The 20301-nt window shown below is 35.3% G+C and overlaps 1 protein-coding gene across 2 annotated transcripts; it reads right to left on the bottom strand.

Moving 5' to 3' along the window:
• Positions 1–1175: 1175 nt before the first annotated feature.
• LOC134824568 (uncharacterized) lies at positions 1176–16530 on the bottom strand. 2 transcript variants are annotated; one of them, XM_063836477.1, is made up of 22 exons: positions 16425–16530; positions 15789–15892; positions 14295–14391; positions 13931–14039; positions 13625–13754; positions 12562–12677; positions 11551–11670; positions 11128–11257; positions 10857–10939; positions 10101–10193; positions 9737–9865; positions 9248–9518; positions 8715–8827; positions 8307–8398; positions 8032–8115; positions 3881–3954; positions 3408–3454; positions 3139–3249; positions 2794–2908; positions 2275–2354; positions 1725–1852; positions 1176–1541 (listed from the first exon to the last, which is right to left on the bottom strand). In XM_063836477.1, the coding sequence occupies exons 2-22, from the start codon at positions 15874–15876 to the stop codon at positions 1439–1441; spliced, it is 2313 nt and encodes a 770-aa protein (XP_063692547.1). In that variant the 5' UTR covers positions 15877–15892; positions 16425–16530; the 3' UTR covers positions 1176–1438. The 2 variants fall into 2 exon arrangements, with proteins under 2 accessions (XP_063692547.1, XP_063692548.1); XM_063836478.1 differs by having other exon boundaries at positions 16420–16492.
• Positions 16531–20301: the final 3771 nt, after the last annotated feature.

Raw genomic sequence — 20301 nt, 5'->3', positions numbered from 1 at the left:
CGACGAAGTTCTTAGGAGGGCTGGCATCAAGTCAGTTGAGACTTTCATCAGTGCTGCCAGGCTACGTTGGTATGGACATGTAGTTAGAATGCCAGACTCTAGACTACCGAGGTTTCTGTTGAACTGGAAGCCAAATTATGGAAAGAGGTCAAGGGGCAGACCCCGTAAGAACTGGAAGTCCTGCGTACTCGAAGATGCTGCTAAGTTTACAGGTGTTGAAAACATCGACAACGACACAACAGAAGCTTTGGCTACCAACCGAGTACAGTGGAGACATATGTTACGCCGCCAACGCGATGTGTGTGATGCAGGCCACTCCAACGACTAGGAGGAGACCTTACCATGTAACATGTATGTATGTAACAAATGCTTTAATGGCCTTCAAATCAGCATGAAAAAATAAAAATTGGCCAAGAAATAAGAGTTTTAGAGCCCTAAATTTGGACCCCGAGTGGTGTCAAAAACGCGAATTAAATAGGTAATAATCATTTTAGTCTCTTGAGTCTTGACACCACTTTAGGGTTATATTATACGGGTTCCTGCTAGTATAAAGAACTTTAACACGACATGGGTGCCGCGTGGAGCAACTATAACGACAAACAGTGTCGTCTTCAGTGGCTAAACTACTTATATAATATGTGAGCATTAATTAAGAGTTCCTAATTTTATCAACATATTAATTTAAACCTTCCAACGTGCATACTCCATCTCGAGTCTTTTGTACCAGGTACTGTCACGTGGTAATTAACTGTTTTATTCAAGAGGGGACTTGTCGTAAAGGGGGTACCTTGAATAAAGTCTTGCTTTGTTTATCATTGACTTAAACTAAGTTGGTAGACTAATAATTGTTTGTCACTTTGAATGTAAAACTAATGAAAAGTGATTTAAGTTGAGGGGTCTTAGACTTCGCTCTAAACTCTCGGGCGAAGAAGAGTTAGTAAACAATAATTCAAACACTTAAGTCACTTAAAGTATGTGTCATTATGCCGGCTTTAATTTTAATAATGATTTAATTTCTTCAAGGTTTCTGCAGGTTAGTTAGTAAGTTAGTAGCAGTACTATCATTGCAATTTATTCAGCGTTTTTATATTGATGATCAATTTTATTGAACTTTAAAGCACTGATTTTCGTTATTGGGTGAATATAACTGTTGATAAAGAAATGAAACAAATTGCTTTAAACTTTTCAATGCGTAATTATTTCTCATAATCATAATCATTCAACAAGCGTAAATATACAATCTTAAAATGAAATTGACTCGAAAAAATTTCCATTTACCAAATAATCAGTCCAGTTCCGTTCAGCCAACAATGTAAATGCTGGCTGGTAAATATCAAAATATCAAATATCTCGAAAGCTGTTAAGACTTTAACAGCGTTGTGATGACGTCACGTGACTGTGTGATGACGTCACGTGTCTGTGTGATAACGTCACGCGTCTAACAGCCAGCCAAAGCGCAACAAGTTGCGGGACAACTTTCTTGTATGGAAGCAACTCTGTTTGCTGACTGTTTGTTTGTGTACAAACAATACCTTGTGTTACTGAAAATATATAAATAAATAAATATTAAATGAATAAATAAATAGATAAAAAGTCAGTTTCGTCACCAGCATTCACTACAAATGTTGGTGGAAGCAAGAAATGCACTTCAAAACGCAATATTCAATAATCAAACTAATAGATAAATCAATTAGTAACTAATCAAATAATTAATTACTAATCACCTCGCTTGTTGACAGAACTCAGGGCCGTATTTATCAGTAGCTCCTGCGCAAGTGTCGCAACCAGGGTGACCAAAGCAGTAGTTTATTGTACCCAGACCAGTCGCACTACCCAGACAAAATGGAACGGGCTGAAACAGGTTTTAATTTGAAGTGGCGGGTTTTACTAGTTAAATTATAACGGACTAAAGCAGGTTTAACTGTTGGCAAGTTTCCATAAATGAAATTTTATTATAAGCGATTTTTTTTGAACCACTTATAATCGTTAAAAAAATCGATTATAAACGACTGTTTTTTTTTAAAGCGCCGAAAAAGCGCCCAATAAGCGATTATCAGCGCTGATAATAAAATTTCATTTATGGAAACTTGCCTAACTGTTTAAGTATAAACAGGGAGTTTTCAATTTCTACGTCACATTCATAAAGTTAATAGAATCGTTCAATCAGGATCCAAAAGTAGAATTGAGTTTAAATCCGAAAACAAATAGTAATAATACGTATATAATTTTAATCTTGCATTAAATACTCGTAGTTTTAAGAGTGTCTGTGTATACCTCAATGCCACCGGGATTTCTGCAGTAGTTATGGTTACCCAATAGCAACTCGTTACCTTCTTTGTAGTCCACTAGAATACCTGAAATATTTTTAGATAATTTAATATAGTTACTAAATGGTGAATGTGGTATTTTTTCGTGCCCTGGACGTGAGCAAACAAATCTTTATCCAAATAACCTCCAATTAACCTCAAATTAACCTCCAAATAACCTCAAAATAACCTCAAATTAACCTCCAAATAACCTCCAAATAACCTCAAAATAACCTCAAATTAACCTCCAATTAACCTCCAAATAACCTCAAAATAACCTCAAAATAACCTCCAAATAACCTCCAAATAACCTCCAAATAACCTCCAAATAACCTCTAAATAACCTCAACATAACCTCAAAATAACCTCCAATTAACCTCTAAATAACCTCTAAATAACCTCAAAATGACCTCCAAATAACCTCCAAATAACCTCCAAATAACCTCCAAATAATCTCCAATTAACCTCCAAATAACCTCCAAATCACCTCTTAAAACATCCTTGTTCCAGCTATCACACTCCATCGCTCTTCCCATCATAGAGTATGTGTTCTTATCTCCAGCATATGTCGCACCATTTCCTGACAGTGCTCCACCCACAATCTGGTGAGGCATTAGTTTCTATTTATTCTTTATTTTTATTCTATTTTTATTTACAGACCTTTCATACTAGTTGATAACATTAAACAGCAGAGTAATTCCAGATTTCATTGTTTTATTTCTATGATTTTTTGGTGTCCCATAAAGCCATAATCGTGATAATGGCATTGGAATAGTTAATGATTAACAAATTCAATTTCTAACTTAAGTTACAATTAATTTGAGTAAATTACCTTAATACACTCAGGATGTAATCGGCCATCCTTGTCATCATTGGTAAAGACATCCTGGATTAAGCACTTGGAGATTCCACCAGCCAGAACGAAGCCAGGTCTACACCTCACCTGTAATAATTAATTAGGATCAGTCAAACCGACGGTAGCTTATGTAGTGTGTTGATCAGTGCGCATTTAGTTTTAGTTTAAGGGATTCTTTTTAGAACATGTTAAGGAAATATTTAGAGAGTATTAAGAAAATATTCTATTTGGGGAAATTTACTTACATTCAGTTTATCGCCAGGATTCATATATTTACCGTTGCTAACCTGTCCTGAAAATTACATATTGTTAGTTTTATAATGATTACTTCAATAATCAATTGTAAAGGAGACATTAATATGAAATAATTTTGGAGCTGAGTTGTTTCACTTCGTTTTTTTTGGTTTAGTTATCAGCTTATAAGCTTTATTTACAATTGTAAGAAATAAGAAACAAGATCAAGAATATATGTTAAATATATTAAATGTGTTAAATGTGTTAAATGTGTTAAATGTGTTAAATGTGTTAAATGTGTTAAATGTGTTAAATGTGTTAAATGTGTTAAATGTGTTAAATGTGTTAAATGTGTTAAATGTGTTAAATGTGTTAAATGTGTTAAATGTGTTAAATGTGTTAAATGTGTTAAACGTGTTAAATGTGTTAAATGTGTTAAATGTGTTAAATGTGTTAAATGTGTTAAATGTGTTAAATATCTCACCATTAGGAATGGATGGTGTTATACATTTTCCTTGAATCTCCCCATTATCTTTCGGAGCAGGAGCAGGTGCGGATCTGAATTGAAAATGAATTTAAGTACATAGCATATTCAGTATTCAGCTGTATCTCGTTATTTGTGGAAGCGCTTGAATACGTCTGTAACAGCAGTTATCAGTATGTCACAGCAACCTGTAACAACAGTCTGTAACAGCAAATTGTAACAACAGTCTTTTTTAAATATCAAGCGGTCAATATTTAGCAACTGTTGTTTCAAATTCAGATTTTCTTATTACTTTACTTAACCCATTAGGGACGATAGGGTCGTTTACGACCCACCTTTTCTAGAGGCTATAGAGGACAAACCATAATACTAAACGCAACGAATCTTTCGCACATATGCTCAAAATTTATTGGGCTACATTATTGACTTTCCAGTCGAGACCCAATTAATTACTAACAACTAAATAATTAGGCTAATTAGTCGTCATAATTGGAAAATATTTCACTTTACTTCTTGCCTTGATTGGGACATTAAAACTTTATGTAGGCTTATTTTGTTGAGGACAAAATAGTTGCGGGCAACGATTTCCTTGAGACATATGAAAAGCCCGTGATAATCAGATGTTCACAAACAGAGCTAGACGCTGTTTACTAACTGCGGTCGCATACGACCCACTCGTCCGGGTCGCAAACGACCCATCACGGTTTTTCGGCTTTAACTTCTGAAACAAAGACGTTAGGATAAAATAAAAACTGTAGCATAAGTTAATAACATATGGTCAATACTGTGTAACTCTAACCTTTTAAAAATAAAGAATTTGGGTCATTAACGACCCACTCGGCTCACTTGCTTATTACTACATATGTCCATGTAACTTCTTGAATTCAGCCTTAAGCATGACATCATAAGTTCAAAATCGCCTCTCAGCAAGTGATAATCATCATAAACTGCGAAAAATCGGTTAAATGGGTCATTAGCGACCCACTAGGACCACAAAATTGATTAATTAAATATAATGTTGTCAAACTTTTACAAATATTAGTATAAAAACATGTTATATCTTGGTCATTACTCCTGTACGTTGATTTAACTTTTAAAATCGATCAACTGGGTCAATAACGACCCACTCGGAAGTTGAACCACCTCATCAATTATTATCAGCATCATGCTGTTCCACCATCAAGAAAGACACTCGTAGGTCTTAATTCCACGCAAACCACGGGTGGCTGACTACTAGCCCTTCTGAGATCCAGGGCCAACTGAAGGGCCGTCATCACTCATCAAAGAGCTGCGAGAATAACACTACTGCATATGCCTGGAGTTGCGTCCTGACTATAATACTATGGTGCGTGGAAATCTGTACCGAAAGGACCGTGGCCGTGCCGCAAAAGAAAAGGAATCGGCCCTCGTTCCTAACTTGCTAGGTAATAGCCATGCTGTTGTTGTTGCTTATTAGATTCTGTTATAGGCTATCCACTCCGATAATCGTAACCGATAATTATCTCCGATAATTCGTTAAAAAAAGTTATCTGTTTATCTAGATAAAACATATTTTTATCGGTATAAAAATTCACTAGATATTACCGAAAATACTGCCACAATACCGTAAAATTGTAAAGAAATATTAGTGTTTTTGCCTTCCCAAGTAATCCAAGAAACAGTCCCAAACGTCTTCTAGTATGATAGAAGAGGTAGTTTACTTAGATGTGAGCTTAAGAGGTTTATTTACATTTGTATACCTATGGAACTGTAGAACTGTATGAACTGTAGAAATCCAGAGAAGGTTATTGACATTGTTCTCTTGAGGGTGCTGGCGTTTTACCTTACAACCATTCTGGAGACAGGAACGAGCATGTTACTGTTAACAAGAGTCAAAAATACCGGCAGGGCACTCAATTGAATTCCGTAAGTGTTCTGGGCGTGAAACATTGTCTTCAGGAGAAGGAATCTGTTGCTCCAAGTTATCGACAGGATAAGAAAACGGTTCACTGAATCACTTTAAATGCTTTACTGTTTCGAGGAGAATTGGTATTTGGTGCACTACTGTTCTCAGGAGAAGGAAACCCTTGGTCTACTGTTTTGAAGAGAACTATTGCGTTACTGTTCTCAGGAGAAGAAAACCGGTGGTCTACTGTTTTGAAGAGAACTAGTGCGTTACTGTTCTCAGGAGAAGGAAACCAGTGGTCTACTGTTTTGAAGAGAACTAGTGCGTAACTGTTCGCAGGAGAAGGAAACCAGTGGTCTACTGTTTTGAAGAGAACTATTGCGTTACTGTTCTTAGGAGAAGAAAACCGTTGGTCTACTGTTTTGAAGAAAACTGGTGCACTTCTGCTCCCCGGAGAAGAAAACTGATGCTCTAATATTTTCAAAAGAAAGGAAATGGTACTTTAGCAAGATTACTGGTAAACAGTAATAAAAGTCGACAATTAGTTTTTGCGAAATTTGGAAAACATTTTGGCTTTGGCCTTCAGCAGAAAAATTATCGGTTTTATCGGTTTTATCTAGATAAAACCTAAATCTTTATCTGTTTATCTAGATAAAAGATTTCATACCGATAATGGATAGCCTATTCTGTTACCTTTTTCGTCAATTTCGAATCTTGGTAAACGACCTGCTACAACCCACCGCTTGAGACCCAGGGTCCCACGGTGATCAGATCATGTCACTCAAGAAAAATCCCTTGAACGAAGTATACGAGATATCATGTAACCTTGGGTAAATACTGAAAGACGAGTGGTCAAATTACATATTCTAATCCAACATGCCAATATGTTTTTTTCATTCCTAGAAAGTACGAGAATAACTAAACAACTGCTGCATTCAGATGGCTACATCTACAGCTCTGTGAAGAAGGACAAGGAAAAAGCCCCCCCCCCCCCCCCCCCCCATTTGGCTGGCGGTGCTGCAACCTGCAATCTCTCAGACAACTACCTCGTTTTGGGTAACAAACCCCGCAACAACGAGGCAGCTTTCAAAACGAAAACAAGTATTACGTAATCGGCCGAGAGGGAGGGGAGTTTCCAAATGATTAAGCTTGTGTAATTTTGACATAATAGCTATGTGGTGGGGGGGGGGGGGCGTAAAAATTGTCCAATAAGTGATTACGTAATATATGAACGGCCCCTAAGAAGTAAAGAAAGGGAGCTGCGAAGAGAGTAGATGCAGCCATCTGAAATCTGAATCCAGCAGTTGTATAGTTCTTCTTGGACGTTCTAGGAACCGGGAAAAGATAGGCATGTTGTTTGCTGTCTCACGACATTACGGTCGTGTACTAACAGCTGATAAACTCACCTACCTATCAATCCAATTCTGCCCATTATTCGTCAGTCATTGGGTGACGTGATCTGCAGATTACCGCGAGACTCCAGATCTCAGAAGGGCTAGTAGTCAGCCACCCGTGGTTTGCGTGGAATTAAGACCTACGAGTGTCTTTCTTGATGGTAGAACAACATGATACTGATAATTAATGTCGTCGTTCAACTTCTGAGTGGGTCGTTATTGACCCAGTTGATCGATTTTAAAATTTAAATCAACGTACAGGAGTAATGACCAAGATATAACATGTTTTTATACTAATATTTGTAAAAGTTTGACAACATTATATTTAATTAATCAATTTTGTGGTCTTAGTGGGTCGCTAATGACCCATTTAACCGATTTTTCGCAGTTTATGATGATTATCACTTGCTGAGAGGCGATTTTGAACTTATGATGTCATGCTTTAGGCTGAATTCAAGAAGTTACATGGACATATGTAGTAATAAGCAAGTGAGCCGAGTGGGTCGTTAATGACCCAAATTCTTTATTTTTAAAAGGTTAGAGTTACACAGTATTGACCATATGTTTTTAACTTATGCTTTTTATTTTATTTTATCCTAACGTCTTTGTTTCAGAAGTTAAAGTCGAAAAACCGTGATGGGTCGTTTGCGACCCGGACGAGTGGGTCGTATGCGACCATAGCTGTATCTTTTAAAGTAAACGAGATACAGATTAGCTTTTTTGGATATCTCATTTTTGCTGTAAAGTGACCTAGTGTGTTAAACGGCATCAAAATCGGCAAACTTTAAAACTCGTCGTCCCTAATGGGTTAATGATATTTTCATAAGTTATTCAAAAATACCTATAAGTACATAAATTCAGTGTCTACTTACCCGCATTTTCCACAGGTAGACAAGCAATGTGGAAGCATTCTGCCCGAACACACATCCATACCTCTAGCTTTCATCACTTTGCATCTGGGATTACAGCGGTTAATTAATTAATTACTTAATTAATTAATTAGTTAATTAACTCATTAGTTAAATAATTCATTACTAAACTTATGGTGTGGTCGAGACGATTATACATTTGGAACAGATTTTAGAATTTTATAATTTAAATGGTTCAACTTTTCATGAATAAATTTGAATTGATAATTGTAGCTTACTGAGGACTTTTATCAGCACATCTCTCTTCAACTTCAACAACATCGTCATTTTCAAAGTAATCAATTAAGTCCTCCTCCGACATCAATCCTCTCTGAAAACAATTAGCAATTAAACGATTAATAACAATTAAACAATAAAATTTCTGGTTAGTAAACATTCAGCACGGTAAATGTTGAACGTTAGGAAATATAAGGAAATAATAAAGACAACAATATACTTTTCAAATGTTTCCGGTATTTTCTGAAAACGTATTTATTCATCAGTATATTAAAAATGGCAACATGATACCTTTTAAAAAATGTATACCGTTTTTATTTATTAATTTATAGACAGAAGTTTACCTTATAGTTAAACAATTACCATTGCTGAATTTATTTGTGTATATTGTACGAATAATTAAATAATACCTTGAGAAGCATTCTTGCGAGCCTTCCAGGTACCCAGCTTTTACCATCTTCGTTTAGGTTCCGGTTCTTCCTTTTTTCTTCTTCTTCACGCTTACCAATGTTGGACTTGCCACCTTTAATGACACCATCATTAGAATAATTAGTGGTGGATACATTGGGTCCAAGTAATTGCGTACATAGTTCACTATGTATTTACCGTGTTTGGGTGCCCATCTTATTTAGTTATTTTACAGATGGGGAAATATATTGAACGATTCTATTTTATATTCATTTATTGCTGTACTCTGTAACATTAGAAAAGTTTTTAATAAATAATACATTACTTTAATGGTGGAATACAGTGATGATATTTTAAGGTTGGTTAATCGGATACAGATATAATTCTTATGATAGTGCGTCTGTTTCCTCTTTATAATGGAGCTTCACTAGCTTAATAAAACTTTAAATAAATAACCATTCAAAACAGTAACTGTGGTAAAATTCGATTAAAAAATGAAACCACAAAAAAACATATTTTCAAAAATAATACTCACTTCCTCTCACTCGCTTTTCTTCTTCATCTCTCTTCACCCTTTCTCCAGGTACTCTTACTTCACGTTTCTGCACTTTACCGGGGATTCTCGCCTGCCTTTCTTCCACTGCAATTATTTCTTCATCAGCGAGGACTTCTTCAACAACTTCTTCCACGACTTCTTCTTCAACAATCTCTTCCTCTTCATCAACAATTTCTTCGGTTTCATCTAAGAAATCGAAATCGGCATCGGCATCAACGATTTCGTCATCTCTTTCTTCGAGTTCCAGTAGCTGTTTGAAGATATCAGAGCTAACAAATACTATAACTATATCTGTCTGGCTGCACAGCTAGCAGTGAGCAGCTGTTGATACTGCGTATTTAATAACATTTTCTGATCGCTTAGTTGATTTATATTCTATCAGCAGTATTTCATCGAACGAATATAATGATAATATCATTATTTGGTCCACGGCCGAGTAAGAAAACTAAAATCTGAAATGAAACTTACAGAGATGGCTTTTGCACAAGCAGATCCAGAGGTACACGTGCTGGTAGACGCACAGAAGTTAGGTTTATCATTAGGACATCCGTTAGCAGCGACACCTTTACTGCCGGACCTTGTGGATACAACTACAACCTGAGGGATGAGGAATCGTAGTCAATAATCATGATGAAATAGGTATGGTTTTTATACAAACAAAACTTAAATCAATCATTATATTAATTATATAATTAATATATTAATCATATATTAATGCATCTTAATTAATGTCAGCAATTGACGGATTGTATTTGTGAAATGACACATAGTGAATTAACTAATTTATAAATAATTAACTAATTAACTAATTAAAAAAAAAACAATAACTTACGGCCATGTTCTGCTCAATTCCACACGAGTTAATTCCTCTTTTGATTCTGAAGTACCCGTACTCTCCCCAATCCTTGCCGTGACTGTTTCTCACCTAGTATGTGGACATGGAGTTACTACTACTACCTTATATGGGGATCTCGTGATCGTGGTTCTATATTTCCTTATACGGAGTTACTGCTATGTCGGAACTACAAATCCGATCTACGCCAGATTACCCCCACCCCCCCCCCCCCCCCATATATCCCTGTCCCTCATCAGGGTTCGCAGTTTCTCTTTAGAGTTTGTCCCAACTTTCTTCAGTAACATAGACAAGTAGCTTTGGAAATGGAGTGTTAGGGGGGCGCCAAATCGTCGTTTGAATGTGGGACAATTTCGAAAACAGGCAACGTTACGCCACTGTTTTAGCTTACAGTATGCTGTGAAGCAGGAGACTATTCTCCCATACTCCCGACTACTTGTATCTTTGTATTATTACTTATTGCTTGGAGATGGAGTTAACATCAATGATTAGAGCCAATAACCAATAGCCACGTGTGCTTTTAAATGCGGACAGTTTTAACCCAGCGTCTTTAGCTAGAGCTTTAGCACTGCACATTAGAGTTCATCGGTTATAATATAACTGGTAAAGTATGCTAGTGCAAGCTATTCCTTTATACCTCTTGTATTTATTCTCCTCTTTTGAAATAATACTACATAGTACATAATATGTACTACATATTATGAACTTGATCAAGATAAGAAGATAAAAACTTACAAGCCAATGATCAGAGTTGTACCCTACGATAAGAACAGCGTGATCACATCCTCCCTCCACAGCGGGGTAGTCCACTACTTGCTCTGATAAGGGGTTTTATTTATTTAATACACAATATATTTAATTAAAAGGAATTTTGTTCATTTAAATAAAAAAATTGATTTAGTTAAAATTTGTTTATTTTAGTATATTTTATTGTTTTTATCATATAAAATCATAAACAATAAGATTAAGAATACATAAAAATATTTGGTTTTTAATTGTTACTTACTTGCTTTGTAGTTGGACATATAACATGCATCTCCAGGGCTGGAGCCCCATTTCATGCAGGTCATAACACTTCCGTACAGTATGATTGCTTCCTCGACTTTGTTGGCTGGTACGTCAATAAATCCCTCAACCTGCAGGTGGTGGTTTTTAGATTAATATCCGTGCAATTTATCACGTGCAATTTAGCACGTGCAATTTAGCGCGTGCGATGTATCAGCATAGATCCTGGTCCAAATTTCGCCATTATCATGACAGTGCCTTATTATAATTAACTGAAGATTTTATAATATTTAGTTGGTAAGTTAGTGATTTATCAGAGAATATTATAAACAGTACTTCTTTAATGATATGTTTCGAATTATACATTTTTCTCAAGCAGTCTGTCTTGATATAATTTATTAAAATAACAAAACGTGAACATTACCTTAACAGCGGCCAGCGAATCCGGAGTAGTGTCAGCCCGGCAAGTTAACTGCTTAGATTTGTAGGGTCCGTAGTTAGCTACACTGCTCAGCTTGTTAAGATATCCCATTGTTACTGCAACCTACAAACATTACAAGGGTTACTGCAACCTACAAACATTACAACGGTTATAATAGATATCCCATTGTTACTGCAACCTACAAACATTACAACGGTTATAATAGATATCCCATTGTTACTGCAACCTACAAACATTACAATTAGGGTTACTGCAACCTACAAACATTACAATTAGGGTTACTGCAACCTACAAACATTACAAGGGTTACTGCGACCTACAAACATTACAACGGTTATAATAGATATCCCATTGTTACCGCAACCTACAAACATTACAATTAGGGTTACTGCAACCTACAAACATTACAATTAGGGTTACTGCAACCTACAAACATTACAATTAGGGTTACTGCGACCTACAAACATTACAACGGTTATAATAGATATCCCATTGTTACTGCAACCTACAAACATTACAATTAGGGTTACTGCAACCTACAAACATTACAAGGGTTATAATAGATTACCAGGATTACAAAGATTATAATAGATTACGAGGATTACAAAGATTATAATTCAAGGATTACAAAGATTATAATAGATTACGAGGATGACAAAGATTATAATTCAAGGATTACAAAGATTATAATAGATTACGAGGATTACAAAGATTATTATTCAAGGATTACAAAGATTATAATAGATTACGAGGATTACAAAGATTATAATAGATTACGAGGGTTACAAAGATTACAAATATTACAAAGATTTCAAATATTGCAAAGATTACAAGGATTACAAGGATTACAAGGATTTTAGGGATAAGAAGAATTGTGATATGACTATGAGGATTTCAAAGATTTCAAGGAGAACCTAAACGTAAACAAATTTAATTTGGTATCCTATTTAAATATGTTATCTCTAATATAACCATATAAAAATGTTTACATACCATTCTGAAGTCTCCGCCCTCGCAACCATTATTGTAACAATCCGTCATCTCCTGCTCACTAAACTTAACCTTCTTCCCCGAAGCTCTGGTGTAAGCCAACTCCAAAGCGGCAACAACTAAATGGTTTCAGGGTTATTTTAAAGGTTTGAAGTTCATCCAGAAAAAAAAGACAAATGCAAACAAAAGGGACGATTTGTGTCAAGATCTGGAATGGTACGGATGCGAAGAAAGAAGTAGGTCGTTATGTAACATTAACAGAGTAACTATTCTAGGGAACTAACGAAACTCATCAATATTCTTATCTCAACTACATACATAATTAATTATATTATTATCTCAACTACATACATAATTGATTATATTATTATCTCAACTACATACATAATTAATTATATTCTTATCTCAACTAATTACATAATTAATCATATTCTTATCTCAACTACATACATAATTAATTATATTCTTATCTCAACTACATACATAATTGATTATATTATTATCTCAACTACATACATAATTAATTATATTCTTATCTCAATTCTCAACTACATACATAATTAATTATATTCTTATCTCAACTACATGCATAATTAATTATATTCTTATCTCAACTACATACATAATTAATTATATTCTTATCTCAACTACATACATTATTGATTATATTATTATCTCAACTACATACATAATTAATTATATTCTTATCTCAACTAATTACATAATTAATCATATTCTTATCTCAACTACATACATAATTAATTATATTCTTATCTCAACTACATACATAATTGATTATATTATTATCTCAACTACATACATAATTAATTATATTCTTATCTCAATTCTCAACTACATACATAATTAATTATATTCTTATCTCAACTACATGCATAATTAATTATATTCTTATCTCAACTACATACATAATTAATTATATTCTTATCTCAACTACATACATTATTGATTATATTATTACCTCAACTACATACATAATTAATTATATTCTTATCTCAACTAATTACATAATTAATCATATTCTTATCTCAACTACCTAACTACATACATGTATGAAGATAGCAGTTTCCACAGACTCCCTGGTGGTTGGCCGGGTTGATGATAATTTTACGTTTGTAGTAACGTCCGTCAAATCCTGGAGGAGTAGCCTGACCACCCATATCAAACGGGTCCACTGACTGAAAAATTAGGAATTTATAAGTGGGTTTTCAGTAGATGGTTTATGTTTAAATATGTTTAACCAGTGTTGCATCATTTGATCTTTTTAAAATCATTAAATTAGTTACTAACTACCTAGTTACTAACTGGTTACTAACTGGTTACTAACTGGTTACTAACTAGAATATAAACTTACCCTCTTCGCAAGTTCCTCTTCAAGTTCTGACTTGAGTGTCGGGATCAGTTTAGCTCCGTTCTGTTTTACCAACTCGTCCGCATCGTAGATCATATCAAGGTTAATAGGACTGAAATGAGGTAAATATTTTAGAAATAATTTTTATAATAAAAAAAAACTAAAGTAAAGATTCTAAGTTATAATATAAATAAGCTTTTAAAATATATTACTATTAGATCAAGCTTTCGGATGAGCTGCATGTTTTTTAAAGGGTAAAGCGTAGTTGATATTGGTAAATCACGACTTGTGATTCGCCAAATTTCTAAGCTTCTCCAAGCGTATACGTGAGTATTACAATTGCAGCTGAATTTAAATATAAACTTACTCATCATCTTCTGCTGCCAAGTAGTTGAGGGCGAATCCTCCCAGTCTGTACTCATACTCCTCATCAGATATCTCAATTCCTTCGTCTTCAAGCAGCTCTACAAGATGAGCGTATTTTAAGATACTGATTATACATAATCTATGTTGGTTAATATTTTCAAAATCCGACCATGCCTATATTTACCATGCTTATTAAGCATGGTAAATCTTCAATGGTGGTAAAATACCATGGATTTGATTTTACTGCCACTAGATAAGAATGGAAAAATAGCAATGGATATCAATTGTCGACAGCAGTGAAACTGAAAGATAAGCTGAGATAACGATTAAAGCAAAACAAATGCTGACGGACTGAGCCCATTTGTAAAAATGCTACTCCAAATAAAAGTGAAATTCCTGTCAAAGATAGAAGTAATTGTAAGAATGGTCTTTCCAATAAAAAGTAAACCTACTTAATAAAAGGTTAACTTACTTAACAAAAGGTAAAATTAATTAATAAAAGGTTAAGGGGGCGGGTTCACCCTGATTTTTTTGTGAAACTTGTTTTCGAGATAGCAGTTGACCAACAAACTAGGACCAGTGACCGAACTTTTGAGGGGGTCCCGGACCCCAACCGCCAAACGCCCATATTGTGTCCAAATTAGGCCCAATTTAGCCAAATACCCTGAACATGCTTAAAACACAGATTTTAGGTGCTTTACTTGTAGCTAGTGGTCCCCTGAACCCGTATATGAATTTTCATCAAGATTGGACAAAAAATGGCTGAGTTATGAGCCAAAAACCATATGACCATATTTGGGCATACGCACCAATTTTGATCGATTTTGGCCCATAAATTGATCAAATATCAATATTTTTGAATATAACTAACTTTTTATGGAAGGTAAGCCTATACTACACATTCTCTATGAATATCAGCTCAATATCTCCCTAACTGTGGATTTTGTGTTCAAATAATCGCAAAATATGAACAAAATTGCCCATATCTCAGTTCGCGATATTTGCAAAACTGACTTCGCTCAAAACAATAGAACTCAATAGGGTTTCAATATTTTTACATGAAATTTTCAGAATCAACGTAGAATCGCATTTCGACCTTAAGTTTTGGGACAAAATTTTGAGTTAGGCCTTTAAAAAAATTTGGCGGCCAAATTCCAAAATTTGCCGGGCATTTTTCAGAATTTGGCCGCCAAATGTTTTAAAGGCCTAACTCAAAATTCTGTCCCAAAACTTAAGTAGTTCAGGAGACCACTAGCTACAAGTAGAGCACCTAAAATCTGGGTTTTAGGCATGTTCAGGGTATTTGGCTAAATTGGGCCTAATTTGGACAAAATATGGGCGTGGCTGCCCCGCGGGCACCGTTTGGCGGTTGGGGTCCGGGACCCCCTCAAAAGTTCGGTCACCGGTCTTAGTTTGTTGGTCAACTGCTATCTCGAAAACAAGTTTCACAAAAAAATCAGGGTGAACCCCCCCCCCCCCCCCCCCCTTAACTTACTGTCGAAGGCCATCTCAATCTCGATATCATCTGCCTCCCTCGCGGCAGTGAGCGCCAATATGGCACATGCTACTAACAATACCCTCATTGGTACGTAACTTCTTCTGAAAAATATAAATTTACTAACTGGTTACTAACTCACTAACTGGTTACTAACTGGTTACTAACTGGTTACTAACTCACTAACTGGGTACTAACTGATTACTAACTGGGTACTAACTCACTAACTGGGTACTAACTCACTAACTGGGTACTAACTGGTTACTAACTCACTAACTGGGTACTAACTGGTTACTAACTCACTAACTGGTTACTAACTCACTAACTGGTTACTAACTCACTAACTGGTTACTAACTCACTAACTGGGTACTTACTGGTTACTAACTGGTGACTGACTCTGAGTTACTGAGTTTGTTACCCTATATTTTTCATTTTGTTGTTTTATCGTCAATAGTAAAAGAATAAAAAGTTTTTGATGTTGACATGCAATAGGGATTTAATAGTTATGTCTAGTGATGCGCAGCTTAGTAATGAGCCTAGTAAAGTAACACTATTATCGACTAATAACTTGAATAAATTTGTTAATACAAATTAAAAATAATCCTTAAATCAAATGAAGAGTATGGCAACCTCACCTCCGTAATAGATTTAGTTCTTCACCGTTACGTACGAAAAGAAGTAAAATAAGTAATGAAAGATCTCGGTTTACTCAGACGAATTCTCCATTGAAATAGGCGCGACGCGGTAATCACGTGACTTCATTGGAACAAACGCGACGGAAACCACGTGACCCTCTTGGGAGGGGTGAGTCAGAAATACGGACTACATCACACAATCGAATACCATTGCGGTTAACCGCAATGGTATTCGATTGTGTGATGTAAATAGACGGGTCACGTGAGAAGTCCCAATTGGGTCCGTCTATCCACGCTCGGGTGGTATCCGTCCGGACAAACTATGCGCTTTGTGAGTAACATTCCGATCAATAGAGAGAATTAATTCGGCTTATTGTTCAATCCAAGGTGGATTCCAGCGATAAATTTAATCCTTACTTGAACGATCAATGATTTGCGTCAACCTAATCTTCTACACCGTAGGGTCTTTTGTTGCGATTAATTTGGCGGTCGGACAATATTAAGCGCCAATGATTTGTTTTATTGTTTTCCAATTACGTTATATAAAACTTGTATTAAAAGGTTGTCAGCTCGTGGTTGATGAAGAATCTGTTATCAGTATCACGTGGTCAGTATCACGTGGTTTGAGCGTGGATCACTGGCTAGCTATCAGTCTCACGGGTACTCCGGACAAAAGTACTCGAGACAAAGAGATTTATGAAGGAGCAAAGAGATCTTGCAGTTTTTTGTCTGGCCAGTTTTTACTTTTGTGCATCAGACACAAACATTATTGTTCAGATGAGAGGTACAAGGTTGACATGTTAAAATTGAGTCTGGGAAATACGAACACGAGAGTAAAGAATTAGTTGCTGTTTAATTTGGTGAGTGTCGAAGGTTGTGATTTATCATAAATTGATAAATCTACGAGTCTGTTTGACGTGAATATCGTAAATCAAAATGTAAGATGACGAGGGTAAATGGACAGTGACGATACTTGGCCGATATTTCGATAAGTTCAGCCAGTCAAAATAAACAAACAAATCAACCACTAAGTATAACTTTGTATCACGTCGTGACCCCCACGGTCGTTTCACGGTCGTTTCACTGACAATACATGGGGAGCCGCGCACTCGTGCGCGGCGGGTCATACAACGTATGACAAGTATAACTAACCTTATCATCGTTATTAGAGATCTCAACCGCTTTTTAAGTATATGAGACATGAGTATGGTCGAGCTACAAAGCGCAAATTCAAAACAAGCATTACGGTGCTATAAGTGCTGCATTTTCCACAAAAGTATAAGTACTAAGGTCTTAGAATCAAAAAAGGTTAATGCATATCTTATGGACATTTTCAGTATGATTGCAATTTCAGAAAAGGTTAATGCATATTAGGGCGGTTAATCTACAATATGCCTCACTACTTTGTCTACCAATGGACACTCACACGAAACAAATTATGGTAAAATTGATGGCCTCGCAAAACTTAACGGGATATAGTCATTATCATGTTTTGTCATGTGAAACATGTAATTCATATCCTATGGAAATTTTCAGTGTGATTCCAATTTTTTATGTCAATCGATCTTTCTTAATCGACACGACCCAAGTTATTTGTTTAACTGTTAACATGACATATCATGATAGCAATTATTGTATATCTGGGTAAGTTTTGAGAGGCCATTCATTTTACCATAATTATTAATTTGTTTTTTTAACAGGATTAAACATAAAGTTGCCAATGAGATCCCTAACACTCACTTCTTGACACAGATTACTTAGCGTATACTCACTATACTAGCAGGCACCCGGGAACCCGTCTTACCCCAAAGTGGTGCCAGGAGACAACAATATGTATTTATTTTGTAGATTATCTTTAACAGATTATGCTTAAATACCGGTTAAGTATAGATGATAATCTCTAAAAATTGATAGAAAATGAAAAAGTCGAAATAGTTACCGTCAAAAAGCTGTAAGTTTGTTCTATTCACATAGAGTAGTAGAGTAAACAGTTACAATTATTATTATATAGTTATATAATAATTGAAACAATTTAATTAATGTTACTTTTCGCATACTACTATTTAATCAATTTAAATCATTACATGGTACTTGTTACATATTTTAAGAGTTAAAGTAGCACATAAATTAGTTAAATGGTTTGATTGATTGAGGAGCGCTACCGGAGGCATTACTCGGCACTAACGCCTTAAAATCTTTAATTAATTAATTAATCTTTAAATGGGCACTGCTCAACAGATCGTGTATCGACACAAATTGGTGAACAACAATTATCAGTCAAACTACACTATAGCTCACTACAACTGTATATCAACTTTAACTCTAAAAACCTTAGTTGCCATCAATATTTAATAAAGTAATAAGTATTTAAGCTGTATGTGAGAGCTGGAAAACAAGCTGAAGCAGTGGAATAAAACTGTCTCGATAAAGCAAAGGGCAACTGTTTAATCTCGAATCATGAGTGGTTGTTTATTACTGGTTGTTTGCAATTTGAACATGGTACTAAAGATAAAACTACAGGTTATACATCTCATGTTCTCATGGTGCTATTTTTTGAGCTAATATGTGTTAGATGTCAACTACCTTACACCCCAGTTCCATGGCCGGATATTATGCCAAATTATTAGACGGAGATCGTCTACTGATATTTCTCCGGATATTTCTCCGGTTTGCAGTTCAACGACCGGAGACCATTTACGGTAATTTTGTTGATTCTGTATGATTCTGTATGAATCAATCTCCGAGAAATTCCCGGAGAGCTTCATCTCCGTCTACTACAGTAGACGGAGCCGGAGAATCATCTCCGGAGATGATCTACGGGAAATGGACCTCCGTTTAATAATTTGGCATAATATCCGGCCATGGAACTGGGGTGTAATCGGACCAGATTTGAACGGACATTAATTGAACACTGGAGGTCCTAGCGTTCATCTTAATGTCCATTCAAATAAAGTCCGTCCGTTTAAGGTCCGTCCAAGTTAAAATCCGTCGAGATTTTTTCCAAAATTATTCCACTGCAAACTCATGTTTAGGATATGACAAATTTTTAATTTCAGTCAATCGTAAAATCTATCATCGGATTCGGACTAAACTATATCGTTGGATCAATGAAAAACGAGTTATTATACAATTCAAATATTCTAAGTATCACATTATGGCATGAACACTTTCTTGATCTTTGTTTTCCTCGTTCAATTCTTCGGAGTTATTATTTACCTCCACATCTTGTAAACGTTTACACTGATATGCAGGACCGAGGTGGTCAAATAAAAAATTGTTTTCAAAAAGCAGGTATTACTGGTATGATGCTTTTATAAGCATGGAATATTTAATGCACGATAACCCATTTGAGGAAGATGACCTGTGATATGATCATCAAATCTGGTCATATTTCGTATTAGTTGTTTTTACACAACTTTCATAATCATAGATATTTTGACAATTTCAAATGAGATTCGTCATTCGATAAGGTATACATTTATCACATGCCAATTCTCATGCAATATCAAAACTTTCGCCCACGAGGCTTGCCGAGATTTTATACATAACTTTCATGATCATATACACTGATCTACAAATATTTTTTACTGCTTAACGACTGCCTTTCTTGCTCATTGTATACAAAATTAATTTACAAATTATCTGCTAAAATTTTAAAAACTCAAAAAAAAGATTTAAAAATGTAAATTTTTGATGGTTTTGAATGCCATCGAGCGTTCATTTTAATTTCCGTTCATAATTATGTTCGTTCATTTAATGTCCGGTCAAATAAGGTCCGAGAAGGTATTTTCTATTTTTTAGTGTTTATAATTTCGAATTATGATTCAGCGTCACTAAGTGTTGCGGGTACTATAATTTAGATCACTAAAACTTCACG

Source organism: Bolinopsis microptera, chromosome 12 (assembly GCF_026151205.1).
Source record: "Bolinopsis microptera isolate Bmic1 chromosome 12, MBARI_Bmic_1.0, whole genome shotgun sequence".
Lineage (NCBI taxonomy): Eukaryota > Metazoa > Ctenophora > Tentaculata > Lobata > Bolinopsidae > Bolinopsis > Bolinopsis microptera.
Note: the sequence above shows the minus strand (reverse complement) of the source record. Positions and strands in the feature narration are given on the sequence as shown.

What these genes read in the sequence shown, in the direction of transcription:
- LOC134824568 (XM_063836477.1), bottom strand. Translation starts at nt 15,876, where the DNA reads ATGAGGGTATTGTTAGTAGCATGTGCCATATTGGCGCTCACTGCCGCG. An exon ending in CTTGTGCAAAAGCCATCTCT is followed by an intron (nt 9,519 to 9,736) that starts GTAAGTTTCATT and finishes ATCTTCAAACAG; the next exon opens with CTACTGGAACTCGAAGAAAG. An exon ending in GAAATCCCGGTGGCATTGAG is followed by an intron (nt 1,853 to 2,274) that starts GTATACACAGAC and finishes AACCTGTTTCAG; the next exon opens with CCCGTTCCATTTTGTCTGGG.